The 17677-nt window shown below is 45.4% G+C and overlaps 1 protein-coding gene across 1 annotated transcript in view; it reads right to left on the bottom strand.

Annotated features, from left to right (window-relative positions):
* Positions 1–17677, bottom strand: part of CDKAL1 (CDK5 regulatory subunit associated protein 1 like 1) — a 489452-nt gene that overhangs the window by 34449 nt on the left and 437326 nt on the right. The window contains exon 14 of the mRNA XM_068160857.1: positions 7733–7816. Coding sequence (XP_068016958.1) covers positions 7733–7816 — 84 coding nt within the window. The remainder of the gene's footprint in view (positions 1–7732; positions 7817–17677) is intronic.

Below are 17677 nucleotides of genomic sequence, written 5' to 3'. Positions count from 1 at the left end.
ATCCTGATTTCTGGATGCTGAAATTTAAATGTTTCACAATGGGTTGATTTTTAGACTACATGTGCAGAGGATCTTCAGAGGTAAACTCTGTGCCAGCCACATTTGGAGAGTGCTTTGTTGCCAATAGCGCCTCTCCATTTTAATTTATCACAAGCATTGGCTGTCTCACTTGGAGGAAATCATTGCCAGTAGTTTCATTTTTTCCCTGAAGGCTCAAGGTGTTCATTACTGTAGGAGTTTCCAGGTCCTAGGATTCTGCTGAGCTTCCTAAGCATCTTCCAAGAAAAGCAGACATATTTGCCTTTCAGAGATGGACAAGCTGAGGCAAATTCAAACTAAGCAGCAAACACAAATCCAGGATCCTAATGCTGAGACAGTATTACAATGGGACTAGATCACAGTTCTTCCCACAGAATTCATCTCCATCAAATTAAAATCGCAGGAAATTCAGGTCACAAAGCATCACTGGGCCTGTGACCTCTGTAAATCTTGGTATCTCCATATGTGAAATGGTAGTAACTAAATATGCATCCTCAGGGACAGATGGGGGTAAGTTACTACTACTTCAGAAAAAGAAAGAGATTAAAGGAAGGTTCTGTATACAGGCAAGCAGCCGGGCTTGGCATGCCTTCATACACTTTTCTGACACATGTATTTGTTAGGAAAAAAATCTCCAACCAAAGCTCTACCAAAAGAAACCCTCATTTTGACTGCTGGTCTGGCAAAGTACCCTTTGGTCAGTTGAGATGATTATCATAATATCATAGTATCTGTCAGGGTTGGAAGGGACCACAAGGATCATCTAGTTCCAACCCCCCTGCCATGGGCAGGGACACCCCACACTAGATCAGGTTGGCCAGAGCCTCATCCAGCCTGGGCTTAAACACCTCCAGGGACGGGGCCTCAACCACCTCCCTGGACAACCCATTCCAGGGCTTCACCACTCTCATGGGGAAGAACCTCCTCCTCACATCCAGCCTGTATCTCCCCACCTCCAGCTTCATTCCATTCCCCCTAGTCCTATCACTACCTGAGATCCTGAGAAGTCCTTCCCCAGCCTTCCTGTAGGCCCCCTTCAGATACTGGAAGGCCACAATTAGGTCACCTCGGAGCCTTCTCTTCTGCAGACTGAACAGCCCCATGCTCAATAAAGTACCTTAAACCACATCACCAAAGTCTCCACAAATATAAGCTGCAGTTCTTCCAGGAAGCCTGTCAGTGTGGCTCCATCAATGTGGCTTTAATAGCAAATTCTTAATATAGATGAGCTTCGTGAAGAGAGAACAGGTTTGAGAATAGGTTTGAGTTAACAGAACATTACACCAAGACTCTCAGCTTCAGCTTCCAAAGTATAATAAGATATTTAGTGACTCAAAAGTGGTTTTCAATTTACTATGATCAAATTTAATACTACTAGAATCAGTCACTAGCATCAAGTTTCATGCTCACCTGGGCGAACAGTTAGGATATTAGACTTGTCAAACACTCCACACAAGATTTTAGGGAAAAGACATATATTTTAATAATGGGAAGTATGTCTTCCATAGTAAAATTGGAGATTATTCTCTGTGTCTCTATTTGTATTTTGTGAATTCTTTACCAGTCCCAACCAGGAGCTGTATCAGGTGCTGTACAAGCACCCCATTAAAAAAAATCAACAGCTTTTTGCACAGACTGCTTTTCCTTTAATCAATGGCATTTAAATAAAACAAGCATTGAACACTAAAAAGCCCCAAGCAACTTCTTTTTAATCTCTATCAGGAAAGCCACGTTCCTCCAATTGGACTGATAAGCTACAAAAGGCAAGGAACAGCTATACAGAAAACTTACAGGTTAGAGATGTAACAAAAAGCAAGCAAACAAACAAAAAAACCCACCAACAAACCAAACAACAAGAAGATTAAAAAAGAGCCAGGAAAAAAAACAAGGAGTGAACCAGATATTGAATAGAAACAGATATTTCAAGACCAGTAATGGTACTTACTACTAAGCAAAACTAAATGCATAACTGCTGTAACACTGGCCAAGCTGTCAGCCCATGGCTTGGACAGCAGCACTCTGAGCTGGGTTAGGAACTGGCTGGATGGCCAAACCCAGAGAGTGGTGGTGAATGGTGTCACATCCAGTATCACAGTATCACAGTATCACAGTATCACCCAGGTTGGAAAGGACCTCGAGGATCATCGAGTCCAACCTGACACCGCAGACCCCATGACTAGACCATGGCACCAAGTGCCACGTCCAATCTCCCCTTGAACGCCTCCAGGGTCGATGACTCAACCACCTCCCCGGGCAACCCATTCCAATGCCGAATGACTCGCTCGGTGAAGAACTTCCTCCTCACCTCGAGTCTGAACCTCCCCTGGCGCAGCTTGAGACTGTGTCCCCTTGTTCTGGTGCTGGTTGCCTGGGAGAAGAGGCCAACTCCCTCCTGGCTACAACCACCTTTCAGGTAGTTGTAGAGGGCAATAAGGTCACCCCTGAGCCTCCTCTTCTCCAGGCTAAACAATCCCAGCTCCCTCAGCCTCTCCTCATAGGGCTTGTGTTCAAGGCCTCTCACCAGCCTTGTTGCCCTTCTCTGGACACGCTCAAGTGTCTCAATGTCCTTCTTAAACTGAGGGGCCCAGAACTGGACACAGTACTCAAGGTGCGGCCTAACCAGAGCAGAGTACAGGGGCACTATGACCTCCCTGCTCCTGCTGGCCACACTATTCCTAATGCAGGCCAGAATGCTATTGGCCCTCCTGGCCACCTGAGCACACTGCTGGCTCATATTCAGGTGGCTGTCGATCAGCACACCCAGGTCCCTCTCTGTCTGGGAGCTCTCCAGCCACTCCGACCCCAGCCTATAGCTCTGCATGGGATTGCCATAGCCAAAGTGCAGCACTCGGCACTTGGACTTGTTGAAAGCCATCCCATTGGACTCTGCCCATCTTTCCAGTCGGTCGAGGTCCCTCTGCAGAGCCTTTCTACCCTCTAATTGACTAACATCTGCCCCTAACTTTGTGTCATCTGCAAACTTGCTGATGACTGACTCTACCCCTTCATCCAGATCATCAACGAATATGTTGAAGAGGACAGGGCCCAGCACTGATCCCTGGGGGACACCACTGGTGACTGGCCTCCAGCTGGATGCGGCACCGTTCACGACCACTCTCTGGGCCCGGCCCTCCAGCCAGTTCCTAACCCAGCACAGAGTGTAGTGGTCCAATCCACAGGCTGACAGCTTAGTCAGCAGTTTGCTGTGGGGGACGGTGTCAAAGGCCTTGCTGAAGTCTAGGTAGACCACATCCACAGGCCTCCCCACATCCACCAGGCGGGTCACCTGATCATAGAAAGAGATCAGGTTGGAGAGGCAGGATCTGCCCTTCCTGAATCCATGTTGGCTGGACCTGAGCCCTTGGCCATCCTTCAGGTGCGCAGTTATTGCTGCCAGGATAATCTGCTCCATCACTTTCCCTGGCACTGAGGTCAGGCTGACTGGCCTGTAGTTTCCAGGTTCCTCCATCCGACCCTTCTTGTGGATGGGGACCACGTTGGCCAGTTTCCAGTCATCTGGGACCTCACCAGTGAGCCAGGACTGGAGGAAAATGATGGAGAGTGGCCTAGCTAGCACATCCGCCAGCTCTCTCAGCACCCTAGGATGGATCCCATCTGGTCCCATGGACTTGTGGATATCCAAGTGGCTCAGCAGGTCCCGAACTAACTCCTCATGGATTTCCAGGGTATTACTCTGCTCCCCGACCCCAACGCCCAGCTCCGGAGACCACTCGTCCTGAACTCCTGCCTTGCTGTTAAACATTGAGGTAAAGAAGGTGTTCAGGACCTCAGCTTTATCCTCATCCTCAGTAACTGTGTTCCCCTCCAGGTCCACTAGGGAGTGCAGGTTCTTCCTGCCCTTCTTCTTATTGTTAATATATTTATAAAAATGCTTTTTATTATCTTTGACTGAGGTGGCCAGCTTCAGTTCCAGCTGGGCCTTAGCCTCCCTAATTTTATTCCTACATAATCTAACAGCTTCCTTGAACATACCTCGAGAAGCCTTCCCCTCCTTCCAAAGGTGATACAGCCTCCTCTTCCCCCTTAAATCCTCCAGGAGCTGCTTGCTCATCCAGGCTGGTCGCCTTCCCCGCCGGCTTGCCTTCCGGCACATGGGAACCGCCAATTCCTGTGCCTTCAAGAGCTCCTGTTTGAAGTAGGTCCAACCCTCCTGAACCCCTTGGTTCATGAGGGCTGGTACCCAGGGGACTTTGCAGACAAGTTTTTTAAATAGGCTGAAGTTCGCCCTTCGGAAGTCCAAGGTGGAGGTTCTGTTGGTGCTCCTCCCAATCTCCCTGCATATTGAAAACTTCACTATCTCGTGGTCACTGCACCCTAGGCAGCCTCCCACGATCACATCTCCCACCAGCCCTTCCCTATTGCAGAACAGCAGGTCAAGCAGAGCCTGTCCCCTGGTAGGCTCGCTTAACAGCTGTGTCAGGAAGCAGTCCTCCATTCGCTCCAGGAATCTTCTGGACTGCCTCCTCCCTGCTGAATTAAGTTCCCAGCAGATATCTGGGAGGTTGAAGTCACCAACAAGGACAAGATCAGATGATCTTGAGACAGCCTCCAGTTGCTTGTAGAACAACTCATCAGCCGCCTCATCCTGGTTGGGCGGTCTGTAACAGATTCCAATCAGGATGTCAGACTTGTTAGGTTGTCCTCTGATTTTGACCCACAGGCTCTCAACTACCTCATCTTCCACCACAAGTTGTGTGGCAGAGATTGACTCTCTAATATACAGAGCCACCCCTCCTCCTCTTCTCCCTCGCCTGTCCCTCCTAAAGAGCCTGTAACCCCCCATTGTAGCACTCCAATCGTGGGTGCTGTCCCACCAAGTTTCTGAGATAGCGACTACATCATAGTCGCCCTGATGGATTAGGACCTCCAACTCCTCTTGCTTGTTGCCCAGGCTGCGTGCATTGGTGTACATGCATCGCAGCTGGGTTCCTGACTTCTCAACTGACCCTACCTTGCGCCCTACTCTTACCTCTGCAGAGGGACCGATTGCCTCACCCACCCCCTTCAGACCTAGTTTAAAGCCCTCCTAATGAGCCCTGCCAACTCCAGTGCCAGGACTCTTTTACCCCTTCTAGATAGATGCACCCCATCAGGACCCAGCAGGTCAGGTGCAGTGAAAGTTGCCCCGTGGTCATAGAACCCAAAGTTCTGCCGCTGGCACCATCCCCTGAGCCAATTGTTGATGGTGTGGGTTCTCCCATTCCTCTCAGTGTACACCCCTGACACTGAAGGAATTGAGCAGAACACCACTTGAGCTCCTGCCCCATCAATCAATTGTCCAAGGGCCCTGAATTCCTTCTTAATTGTCCTAGTGCCCTTCCTGTCAATCTCATCACTCCCAGCCTGTATTACCATCAGAGGGTAATAGTCAGTGGGCTGGATTAATTCAGGGAATCTCTTCGCAATGTCCCTAACCCCTGCCCCTGGTAGGGAGCAGACCTCCCTGTGGGATGGGTCGGGACGACATATGGGTCCCTCAGTACCCCCCAGGAGAGAGTCCCCAACAACTATAACCCTTCTCCCTTTCTTTGTGGAGCTAGTCGTTATAGCCGGTGGGGACCGCTTGGGCTTAGGCTTCCCCCCAGAGCTGGCCGTTACAGCTGGTGGGGTCCGCTTGGCCTTAGGCTCCCCTCTGGATGGCTGCTCTTCAGCCTCAGCCCTCTCATCCTTACTGCCCTCAGCCTGCAGGGCCTCATACTTATTATGCAAGGGCAGAGGAGGAGGAGGAGAGGGTCGGGGTGGATTTCTCTTGCCACCCCTGGCACATCCAGCTGGCAGCCAGTCAGTAGCAGAGTCCCCCAGGGATCAGTGCTGGGCCCCATCCTCTTTAACATCTTTATTGATGATCTGGATGAGGGCATTGAGTCTATCATCAGTAAATTTGCTGATGACACCAAGCTGGGGACAGGAGTTGATCTGCTAGAGGGTAGAGAGGCTTTGCAGAAGGACCTGGACAGGCTGGACAGATGGGCAGAGTCCAACGGCATGAGATTTAACGCATCCAAGTGCCGGGTTCTGCACATTGGCCACAACAACCCCATGCAGTGCTACAGGCTGGGGTCAGAGTGGCTGGAGAGCAGCCAGGCAGAGAGGGACCTGGGGGTGCTGGTTGATGGTAGGCTGAACATGAGCCTGCAGTGTGCCCAGGTGTCCAGGTGGGCCAATGGCATCCTGGCCTGCATCAAGAACAGTGTGGCCAGCAGGAGCAGGGAGGTCATTCTGCCCCTGTACACTGCACTGGTTAGGCCACACCTTGAGTACTGTGTCCAGTTCTGGGCCCCTCAGTTTAGGAAGGATGTTGACTTGCTGGAACGAGTCCAGAGAAGGGCAATGAAGTTAGTGAGGGGCTTGGAACACAAGCCCTGTGAGGAGAGGCTGAGGGAGCTGGGGCTGCTTAGCCTGGAGAAGAGGAGACTCAGGGGTGACCTTATTGCTCTCTACAACTACCTGAAGGGGGGTTGTAAACAGGCAGAGGTTGGTCTCTTCTCCCAGGCAGCCAGCACCAGAACAAGAGGACACAGTCTCAGGCTGCGCCAGGGGAAGTTCAGGCTGGAGGTCAGGAGGAAGTTTTACACAGAGAGAGTGATTGCCCATTGGGATGGACTGCCCGGGGAGGTGGTGGAGTCACCGTCACTGGAGGTGTTCAGGAGGAGACTTGACAGGGTGCTTGGTCGCATGGGTTAGTTGATTAGGTGTTGTTGGGTGATAGGTTGGATGCGATGATCTTGAAGGTCGCTTCCAAACTGGTCTGGTCTGGTCTATTCTATTCTATTCTATTCTATTCTATTCTATTCTATCCTATTCTATTCTATTCTATTCTATTCTATTCTATTCTATTCTATTCTATTCTATTCTAACACAACCCAGAATCAGAAGAAAGCACTATTAGTTGACCACATGAGCAGAGCCATCATTGGTAGCTTCTCCAGGGGGAGACACCTAACTAAAGGTAGCAAACACAAACAGTAGACAGCTCAGTGCAAGAAAATGGATAAAAAGCCAAAGGCAAAAGCAGAATGAAATCATGGTGATTCACAAAAGCCAATTTTATTGGTTTCCAGCAAGTCATCTGCTCTTGAGCCAAAATACCAATTTTGTGAAATAAATGCTGTACTTCCTTCCTAGCTCAAAGAAAACGTTTCTGTACGACATGGATTCATTTATAGAATGAACACAGAAGGAAATGCAGGCTGCAGTGTTAATCTAAACAAGTTTCTGACCTTTCTTATTGTTTCAAATGATTTTTTTTTTTCTCCCCAAACTGTGTTGCCTGAAAGGATTTTTCTGAAAGATGTATGGAAATTATCAAGATTCAGCTATTCAGAAAACAATGGTTTGGAGACACAGAAATTAAAATTGCTGCAGTAATTAACAGCTTATTAAACCATTCAAATAATGCTATTTGGGTATTCTCCTCATGCTGTACACTCAAAGAGCCTCTGTGTATTTCTTTACATAATTTCAGGAAAATGGTATTTACAACACACAAACAAAATAGCTCATGAAAAAAAGTCTTGATGGGCACACTTGCCCCAGAAAATGTTTCTTATTTCTTTACTGTTTGTTTGTTTGTTTGTTTTTACATTTCTTTTCACTGTGGCTCATTGTCCTGCTGAGATTATGATAAGGCAAAAACAAACCAAAAAGACATTATTTGCTTATTTAACTGTACCTGCTCATAGAAAGAATTGTGAGCAACATAGTAATTGGAATCGAAGGATTCTTCTGTTACTAGAACTCTCTGCCTCTCACCAACCTGGAAAATAAAAGGAAGATGGCTCAGAAAACAGAAATGATTAATTACACTCAGTAGAGAGTTGCAAATACAAGCACATGTTCTCACCAGAAATAGTAAAATTCTCTGAGGAAATTCTGTGTCAGCAAGAAAGCAGGGCAGAGAATGCCCTAGTTCAAACTTTCTGAAACTGACAGGGTTAAAAGTCAGAACTGAGGGCTAGAACTGCGGTACTGTAATGGCTTAACATGAAAATCCAGTTCATAAATATAAGCTGATTTTTACTTACTAACACGACAGCAAAAAGTGAGATGTGCAGAGAGTCCATTACAGCTTTATCCAACTAGTGAAAAAAATGCTTCAGCATGAAATTGCAAGCAATCACAAAAAAGGTAACACCTTAGGCCAATATCCCTATGACTCACAAACCAGCAGCACCTGAGAGAAAAAGGGAACTGCAGAACACTGCACAACTGCTAGATGACATCAAGCTCCCTATTTGCCCTCCTTCATTTAAAAGCTACCTTGCTACCTCATATGATATGGTACCTCTTTGGTGATTTCACTAAGCTGTACTCTTGAGATCACACTGTTTTCCACGACAGTGGAGTCAACATTGTATACTACAAAGACTCAGTGAAGAAGAGTTTTTGACAACACACAGACACAGCCATATTAAAACCTAAATAAACACTGTTGTATAATTAATTGTATAGCCTAATTTCTGCAAACCTCAGATGATGTTCAGCTCACATTTTTAGTCTGAGCCTATGTCTCTCTTCTTCTCTCTGCTTCCTCCCCCCTCCCAAATGTGCCCTGGATTATTTCTAATCTATTTGACAAATGCATTCTGCAAATCACAACTGTCCAGCAAGTTAAATTTACTCACTGCTTTTATTGCTATTTTGAGAATTGAAAAGGTTTCATTTAGCTCCAAACTTTTAATGTATGAGAGCAAAGCTGCATTCAGGACTCTGGCCCTTGCCCTGAAAGACCCCCCATATTCTAGTGGCAGCTGTTATGTAGAAGTTTTAAGGCCTTCATCATAAGGGCTATGTGAATTAGAAAGATAATGTAGGTCAGATCATAATGTTCTGATTCTTTAAGGCACAAGCAATAAAGTTAGAAGAAAAGATTAAGATTTTCTCTAACAGTCAATGGCAGAAAAACCTGAAGAAGTAAGAAAAGCAAGGTCACATCTGAATTGCAGCACATATATAATGTATATATACATATATCATTGGAATGTGCTGCCCAGGGAGGTGGTGGAGTCACCGTCCCTGGAGGCGTTCAAGAGGAGATTGGACGTGGCACTTGGTGCCATGGTCTAGTCATGGGGTCTGTGTTGGTAGGTTGGACTCCATGATCCTCAAGGTCTCTTCCAACCTTGGTTATACTGTGATACTGTGATATACACACATGCATGGAGTAGTGAAGTAACTGTGGCCTTTCCCTTCTCTGTGCACTTACCTGGAGTATTCCCAGAATAAACCCTGGAGAGGAAAAGAGATGGCGAGCACCCGGCATAGCTTCCCAAAGGCAGTTAGCTATTTTCCCAGCACCACAAGTGTGGGGTACAGAGCAGAAAGGTCACAAGCCCTGAGTTACACACTCATTAACAGAATCCTAATAGTATAAGAGATGGCTATTTTTGCATACTTTTAAGAGGTATTTAAAGCTTTTTTTATAGCACATATAAAATGTTTGTCCATGTTTGTCTATGAAGCCTGTAATAATGCATAACAGACACAACATACACAAATTTTAGTAACCTAAATCCAGTGTGACAATTTTCTTTCAAGAAAACAGTTATTCAATTCAAATCCCTGGAGGAGTTTTGGAAATATGTGTCAAGAAGGCACTGGAGATAACTATGCCAGTAATAAGATTACAGGGAACACTCTCCCTGAATGGTGAGTTTTGTTGTTTCTACAATATTCGAGACCTCGGCTTTTAACATCACAACCTGGTATCTCCTGTAGCACTACAGTACCAAAGCCTCTGATGTCATGCACCATTATGAAAAAGAGTAGGATGAAATGTTAGATAAGCAACATTCACCCTTGAGGAGACACGCTACCACTGAAAAAGCACCAAAGCCAATTACCCAGTCATACTGCATCCATTATTCACCGATACTGGAACTTAGCAAAACCAATTTAAAGCAAGACTGGTCTGTGACTCATCTCACAATTGTCTTGTGGCTTCCTGGTTCTCACTGGCCACAGCATTCTGCTTTCATCGCCTCTATCAGTTCTACTTATGAGGTAGTCTAAGCTACATGTGTTACCTTCATACACTCAGAAGACAGAACAACAAGTAAGATGTGCAAAAAGTAATGCTACTAATAAAATAATTAAAAAAAACCCACATCAGAGGGAAGATGTCTTAGTTTTTCACCACAAGCTACCCCAGACAAAAGGACAGAAAAGATTTTTACCCCTTCCCTAGGAGTAAGATAAAAATGCTCCACACTGATTGGCTGTTTAAATGGAAATTCTGTTTACAAATATATACAAATGGTATTTAGGTAGAAGGAATATATTCACAAACTAGGCTCAGTCCTTCACCTTCAAGAGCCTTCCAGAAACCTCCACAGTATCACAGTATAACTTAGGTTGGAAAGGACCTCGAGGATCATCGAGTCCAACCTATCAACACAGACCCCATGACTAGACCATGGCACCAAGTGCCATGTCCAAGTCCAATCTCCTCTTGAACGCCTCCAGGGATGGTGACTCAACCACCCCCCTGGGCAACCCGTTCCAATGATGAACGACTCGCTCAGTGAAGAACTTCCTCCTCACCTCGAGTCTAAACCTCCCCTGGCGCAGCTTGAGACTGTGTCCCTTTGTTCTGGTGCTGGTTGCCTGGGAGAAGAGACCAACCCCTTCCCGGCCACAACCACCCTTCAGGTAGTTGTAGAGGGCAATGAGGTCACCCCTGAGCCTCCTCTTCTCCAGGCTAAACAATCCCAGCTCCCTCAGCCTCTCCTCACAGGGCTTGTGCTCAAGGCCTCTCCCCAGCCTTGTTGCCCTTCTCTGGACACGTTTAAGTGTTTCGATATCCTTCTTAAACTGAGGGGCCCAGAACTGGAACTCCACCCCCTCAGAGTCGGCTGAAGTGCAGGACAAACTGCCACCCCACTACACTCAGGCCTACTGCAGGCTTCACCAGACCATGTGGTGTAGCTTGAAACTCCCTGCCGGCCAAGGCCAACAGAAAACCATCTCCCCCGCAAACCATAAGACAAGATGTGCACTCCTCCTGAGATGGAGAGGGAAGGGAGAGATTTGTCTATGTGCTCCCTTAAATAGATAAATACAGTAAAATGGAATAGAATTACAGATTACAATATCCTGGGACAAACTCTTCATCCCCTTGGGATTCTCTGTGCTTTGCAGGACTTTTCTTTATGGTTATACCAATTAACTCTTAATTTTCCTTAACCTACAACAGAAGAATAACACTTGTGGTTGACCATTTGATGTAAGCAGTGGTTTCTTCAGAGACACATTGACAGTTTCTCTTATCTTTGTTTCCACGTGCTCAGGTCTCTATGTCTTGATGGGCCAGACAGAGCTTCTGGGCTTCTCAGGAATGGAAGGTAATCAGGAAGACTAAATTCATCACACAGCACCAAAACTGTGGCAGTAGAATTAAGTATCAGAAGTGTAGAGAAGCCAAACAGCCTATACTAATTTATAACACACATACACACACACAAGACTATCACAGAAACATTCAGGTTGGAAAAGACCCTCAGGATCACCAAGTCCAACCGATAACCCTACCCTACACAGTTCACCCCTAAACCATATCCCCAAGCACCACATCCAAACGACCCTTAAACACATCCAAGGTTGGAGACTCAACCACCTCCCTGGGCAGCACATTCCAATGCCTGATCACTCTTTCCATGAAAATATTTTTCCTAACGTCCAGTCTAAACCTACTCAGTCACAGCTTGAGGCCATTCCCTCTTCTGTCACTAATTACCTGTGAGAAGAGACCAGCACCAGCCTCTCTACAAAGTCCTTTCAGGTAGTTGTAGAGAGCAATGAGGTCTGCCCTCAGCCTTCTCTTTTTCAAGCTAACCAGCCCCAGCTCTTTTAGTTGCTCTTCATAAGATTTATTCTCCAGGCTCTTCACCAGCTTTGTTGCCCTCTGCACTCGCTCCAGCACCTCCACATCTCTCATGTATTGAAGTGCCCAAAACTGGACCCAATACTCAAGGTGTGGCCTCACCAGAGCTGAGTACAAGGGGACAATCGCCTCCCTATTCCTGCTGGACACAGCATTTCTAATCCAAGCCAGGATTCCATTGGCTTTCTTGGCCACCTGGGCACACTGCTTGCTCATATTCAGTTGTTTCTCAAGTAGAATGCCCAGGTCCCTTTCTGCCAGACAACTTCCCAGCCACACTGCCCCAAGCCTGTAGCATTGCTTGGGGTTGTTGTGACCCAAGCACAGAACCTGGCATTTGGCCTTGTTGAAGCTCATCCCATTACTGTTGACCCATTGATCCAATCTATCCAAGTCCCTCTCTAGAGCCTCCCTACTCTCATGCAGATCAACACTCCCACCTAACTTGGCATACTGTAAGGAGTACAGGTAACCCCAGCAATTGTTTGCTTGCTCAAGTTACAGGATCTGTAGCCTTGGCCAAGGCTGAGCTCACACAGAAAGATGATATTCAGTTATTTGCAGACTCTTTTGCCATAACAACAGAAAAGGAAAATTCCATTTAATGAGTTAGGCCACTGGGTATTCATGATCTACAGGACTAATTGGCTACACACATTTGTAAGACAGAAAATGACTATCTATCCTGCATCTAAGTATAATTAAGAAGAAATTTAAGTATGCAGAATGCAGCTTTGGTATTGAAATTTGTTCAAGAAGAGGAATATGTCATCATTTCTGCAATTATTCCCCTGGGATCTCTAAGTGCCTAAGTTTCACCTCTTTCAGAAAGAATTTAAATATGCAGAAACCAGACATGATATCTAATAACAGTCATAATTATAAAAACCTTTGATGATTTTTTCCAGGCATGTACCAGCAGAAGTAATTCAGTGTCTTATTTTTATTCCTATTCTTTCATCTGCTTCCGCAGGTATGCACCAGTTCCAGCTCTCAGGGAGCTGCACTTCTGACAAAGCATCTGGAACTGAGCAAACTCAGCTCTGGCATCTCAGTTTGGAAAGATTCCTATAGCAATAGGATTTGTTTTTTTCTTCAGAGAGGAGAGCATGAAAGTAATAATAATAATAATAATAATAATAATAATAATAATAATAATAATAATAATAATAATAATAATAATAATTGTAATAATAATTGTAATAATACTGCGCCAGAGCACAAAATCTGACTGACAACCTCCCCCATCCCAAGATGGATTGGTCACATAATTTACTCCAGGAGAATTTTTTCCCCCAAAAATAATGCAGCAAGCACTGCCTGTCCTATCACCTCCTACACTGCAACAGTTGCCGTGCAGCTTGTAAATCTCAGAATTAGTAATCGAATCACTTATGAACTTTTATTTCATTTTCATGTATCCTACCGGAAACTCTGCCATGATAATTCTATAACACAGTTTTTCCTTTACCAAATACCATAAGCAGCAGTTTTTCCAGCTGGCTGATTTTCTAGAATGAATGAACAGAAAGAAAAGTCAAACATCCCTCTTGGCTGCAGTCAACTTAGGTTTGCTCCGTAAAACAGAACTGACTGAATCACATAAACCACAAGATTGATTTTTAGATTCCACAACAGTATGGGTGCAAAAGACAGCCCCTTTTTACATGCTCTGATAGAATATTTCTGTGTAACTTCAACAATGGCCTGCTGTCATTACACTCAGATAAAGTTTGGTCCCCATCTTTTTTTGAGTTAATGAAAACTGTGGCCGTTCCAGTTGATTAATGACTTGTTACAGTCAGGGCATGTGTTACCTGATATTTCTCACAGCTTCTTTATTGTTCTTTTATCTGAATTTTGATAGTTTTGTTTTTAAGAGACTATTTTTGGCTGAAAAAAAATATATATATTAATAACCACTGTTTTTCTATACTCCTGCCACAGAAGGCACTAATTTACAGATAGCTGCCAAAGAGTCCTTTCAGGCTGAGTTCAATTCATAGTGGGATCAATGAGCACCTCCATTCATCTTGAAGAAGAGTGGCTTGGACTCTGATCCCAAAGGTTGTGGAGCATAAACCTTTATTAGAATAAACCTTTATTAGAATAAACCAAACCAGGTTGGAAGAGACCTTCAAGATCATCGTGTCCAACCCATCAACCAATCCAACCCACCCAAACAGCTAACCCATGGCACCAAGCACCCCATCAAGTCTCCTTCCGAACACCTTCAATGACGGCGACTCCACCACCTCCCCAGGCAACCCATTCCATAGCGCAATCACTCTTTCTGTATAGAACTTCTTCCTAACATCCAACCTAAACCTCCCCTGGCGCAGCCTGAGACTGTGTCCTCTTGTTCTGGTACTGGGTGCCTGGGAGAAGAGACCATCATCCGCCTGTCTACAACCTCCCTTCAGGTAGTTGTAGAGAGTGATAAGGTCACCCCTGAGTCTCCTCCTCTCCAGGCTGAGCAACCCCAGCTCCCTCAGCCTCTCCTCATAGGGCTTGAGTTCCAAACCCCTCACCAACTTTGTTGCTCTTCTGTGGACTCGTTCCAGCAAGTCAACATCCTTCCTAAACTGAGGGGCGGGGCCCAGAACTGGAGACACAGTACTCGAGGTGCTGCCTAACCAGTGCAGTGTACAGGGGCAGAATGACCTCCCTGCTCCTGCTGGCCACACTGTTCTTGATACAGGCCAGGATGCCATTGGCCCTCTTGGCTGCCTGGGCACACTGCAGGCTCATGTTCAGCCTACCATCAACCAGCACCCACAGGTCCCTCTCTGCCTGGCTGCTCTCCAGCCACTCTGACCCCAGCCTGTAGCACTGCATGGGGTTGTTGTGGCCAATGTGCAGAACCCGGCACTTGGATGTGTTAAATCTCATGCCGTTGGATTCTGCCCATCTGTCCAGCCTGTCGAGGTCCCTCTGCAGAGCCTCTCTACCCTCCAGCAGATCAACTCCTGTCCCCAGCTTGGTGTCATCAGCAAATTTACTGATGATGGACTCAATGTCCTCATCCAGATCATCAATAAAGATGTTAAAGAGCACAGGGCCCAGCACTGATCCTTGGGGCACACCACTACTGACTGGCTGCCAGCTGGATGTGGCACCATTCACCACCACTCTCTGGGCTTGGCCATCCAGCCAGTTCCTAACCCATCGCAGTGTGCTCCCGTATAGGGCTTTGCAGAGACACAAAAAGCTACTTTCCTTTCTTTGTCATATAAATACATCATAAATACATCATAAAGCAGGCAATATAACCATCTACATAGTTACAATTGATGTATGCTTTGGTAGATTGTTTGCTGCACAGAGCATTTCTGGTAAATATCTGTATTTTGACCTTTAGTAAGTGCAGCAAAGTTTGAGCAGAAGTAATTTAGAAAGTGTTCATTCTACAGGAATTTTTGTATACTTCTCTCCTAATTTTTCAGTTATGGTCCAAGGATCTAAAATAAATTTTAATAATTATGCATATAATGTGTCCTTCCCTAGCAAGCAGAGAACTGCTGGACCTACTTTTTATGAATCACAATCATAGGTCTGTAATTAGAATGGTAGTTAAACATTCTCTAAGACTTCTATTGTTGGTGTTTTCTCCTCCTGACAGATGAGTCTAGGTGTGCCACAAAGTCCCTGTAAAACAGACAACATTTGTAGAAACTTAGGACATGGTCCCATTTTGATGATACCAGAACACACCTCAAAACTCCTTTTGTACTGCTTTTTTTTTTGCTGTTCAGTGCTGCTTCTCCAACATTTAAGGTGTATACATACCTCCCTTTCTGAAGGTAGTACTGGAGAGAGTGAACTTGTCTCAAAGATTTCCTACAGAGCTGTTAGGGTTTTAAATATAGATACTGTAAAGTAGTAGCATTAAAACTGTTCAGCTCCTGAGCATGTCACATTTTATGCCAGGATGAAAATACTTCTCTAGAACACAGCACAGACAGCTGACACTTTACTGGAGCTTATGCTGCCCTTGTTGCCCAATTCCACGTGGGTAGGGGCTTCCTTTTTATTATGTAATGTTTTGTGTATAACACTGTATAATGGCTGAGGGAACTGGGATTGTTTAGCCTGGAGAAGAAGAGGCTGAAGGGAGACCTCATTGGTCTCTCCAACTATCTAAAAGAGGTTGTAGGAAGGTGGGGGTCAGTCTTTTCTTGCTAGCATCAAGTGACAGAATGCAGGAAAAGGCCTCAAATAGTGCTGGTGGAGTTTAGATTGGATATTAGGAAAACATTCTTCACTGAAAGGGTGGTCAGGTGTTGGAACAGGATGCTCAGGGAGGTGGTGGAGTCACTGTCTCTGAAGGTGTTCAAGAAATGTGTAGACCTGGCACTTTGGGACATGGTTTAATGGCCACGCTAGCATTAGCACAACACTCGGACTCATTGACCTTAGAGGTATTTTTCCAACCAAAACAATTCTTCAGTTTCATGAAATGAAGCAACAGAATGACATTATTATTAGGAACCCTCTATCTTTTACATCACACAAGCATCAATTAGATTAATCTTTGCAATATCTTTCTGGCCCATTTTACACCTCAGGATAAAAACAGAGAACCTGACCACTCCAGTGGCACCCAGTAACCTGCAGAATTCACCACACAGATCTCATGCATTCCTACTTCCTCCTCCTAGATGTAGATGCTGACGTCTCAGTACTACAATGTCATGAATTAATCACAGAATCAAGGAAAACAGAATTCTCAATCTTTTTCATAGATCACAGAGCTATGTGTGAAACACAAATAAATCTGCTAAAAGATAGTGGGTATTAGGGGTTCCACAATCTGTATCAGACTGCTTTGTACTTATGTCTAGTGTCGTTAAATCTTTACCATTTCATACTTACTATGAGTCAGTGTTTCTCCCTTAATTACATTGCTCAGGGTTTTTTTGCAGTCTTGGAAACAGCAATGGTAGTAGGTGGTAGGCTAGGGACGGGACCCAGGTTAGGGGTAAGTGCCAAAAATCCATGCATAAGCCATTATATCTTCCCTTCCCCTCCTCTTTCTTCAGAGTTAAACATCAGTGTCCAGTATACCATTTATGCTTCCACTTGTGCTGGTCAGTCATTTCTGTGGCTGCCTTTGCTTCTAGTTTATTAGTGTTTCTCAGTCTCAAGCTGTGCCAGGGGAAGTTTAGGCTCGAGGCGAGAAGAAAGTTCTTCACACAGAGAGTTGTTAGAATGGGCTGCCCAGGGAGGTGGTGGAGTCACCATCCCTGGAGGTGGTCAGGAGGGGATTGGACGTGGCACTTGGTGCCATGGTTTAGTAGTCATGAGGTCTTGGGTGACAAGTTGGACTTGATGATCTTTGAGGTCTCTTCCAACCTTACCGATTCTATGATTCTATGATCTTTGAATGTAAGAAAATATTTAGTTCCTGACCATTGAACTCCAGAATCTCAAGTGAAAAGTAGTAAACATTAATCATGGTTTCTCATCTCTCAACCAACCAACACCTGACATATCAAGCCATGATTATCACAGAATCACAGTATTAACAAGGTTGGAAAACTCCTTCAAGATCATCAAGTCCAACCTATCACCCAACACTATCTAATCACCTAAGCCATGGCACTAAGTGTCACATCCAGACTTGAAAAAAAACATTTCCAGGGACGGTGGCTCCACCACCTCCCCGGGGAGCCCATTCCAACGGCAAATCGCTCTTTCTGTGAAGAATTTTTTCTTAACATCCAGCCTAAACCT

This window comes from Melanerpes formicivorus, unplaced genomic scaffold, assembly GCF_026170545.1.
Source record: "Melanerpes formicivorus ecotype bairdi unplaced genomic scaffold, bMelFor1.0.p_v2 SCAF_53, whole genome shotgun sequence".
Lineage (NCBI taxonomy): Eukaryota > Metazoa > Chordata > Aves > Piciformes > Picidae > Melanerpes > Melanerpes formicivorus.
Note: the sequence above shows the minus strand (reverse complement) of the source record. Positions and strands in the feature narration are given on the sequence as shown.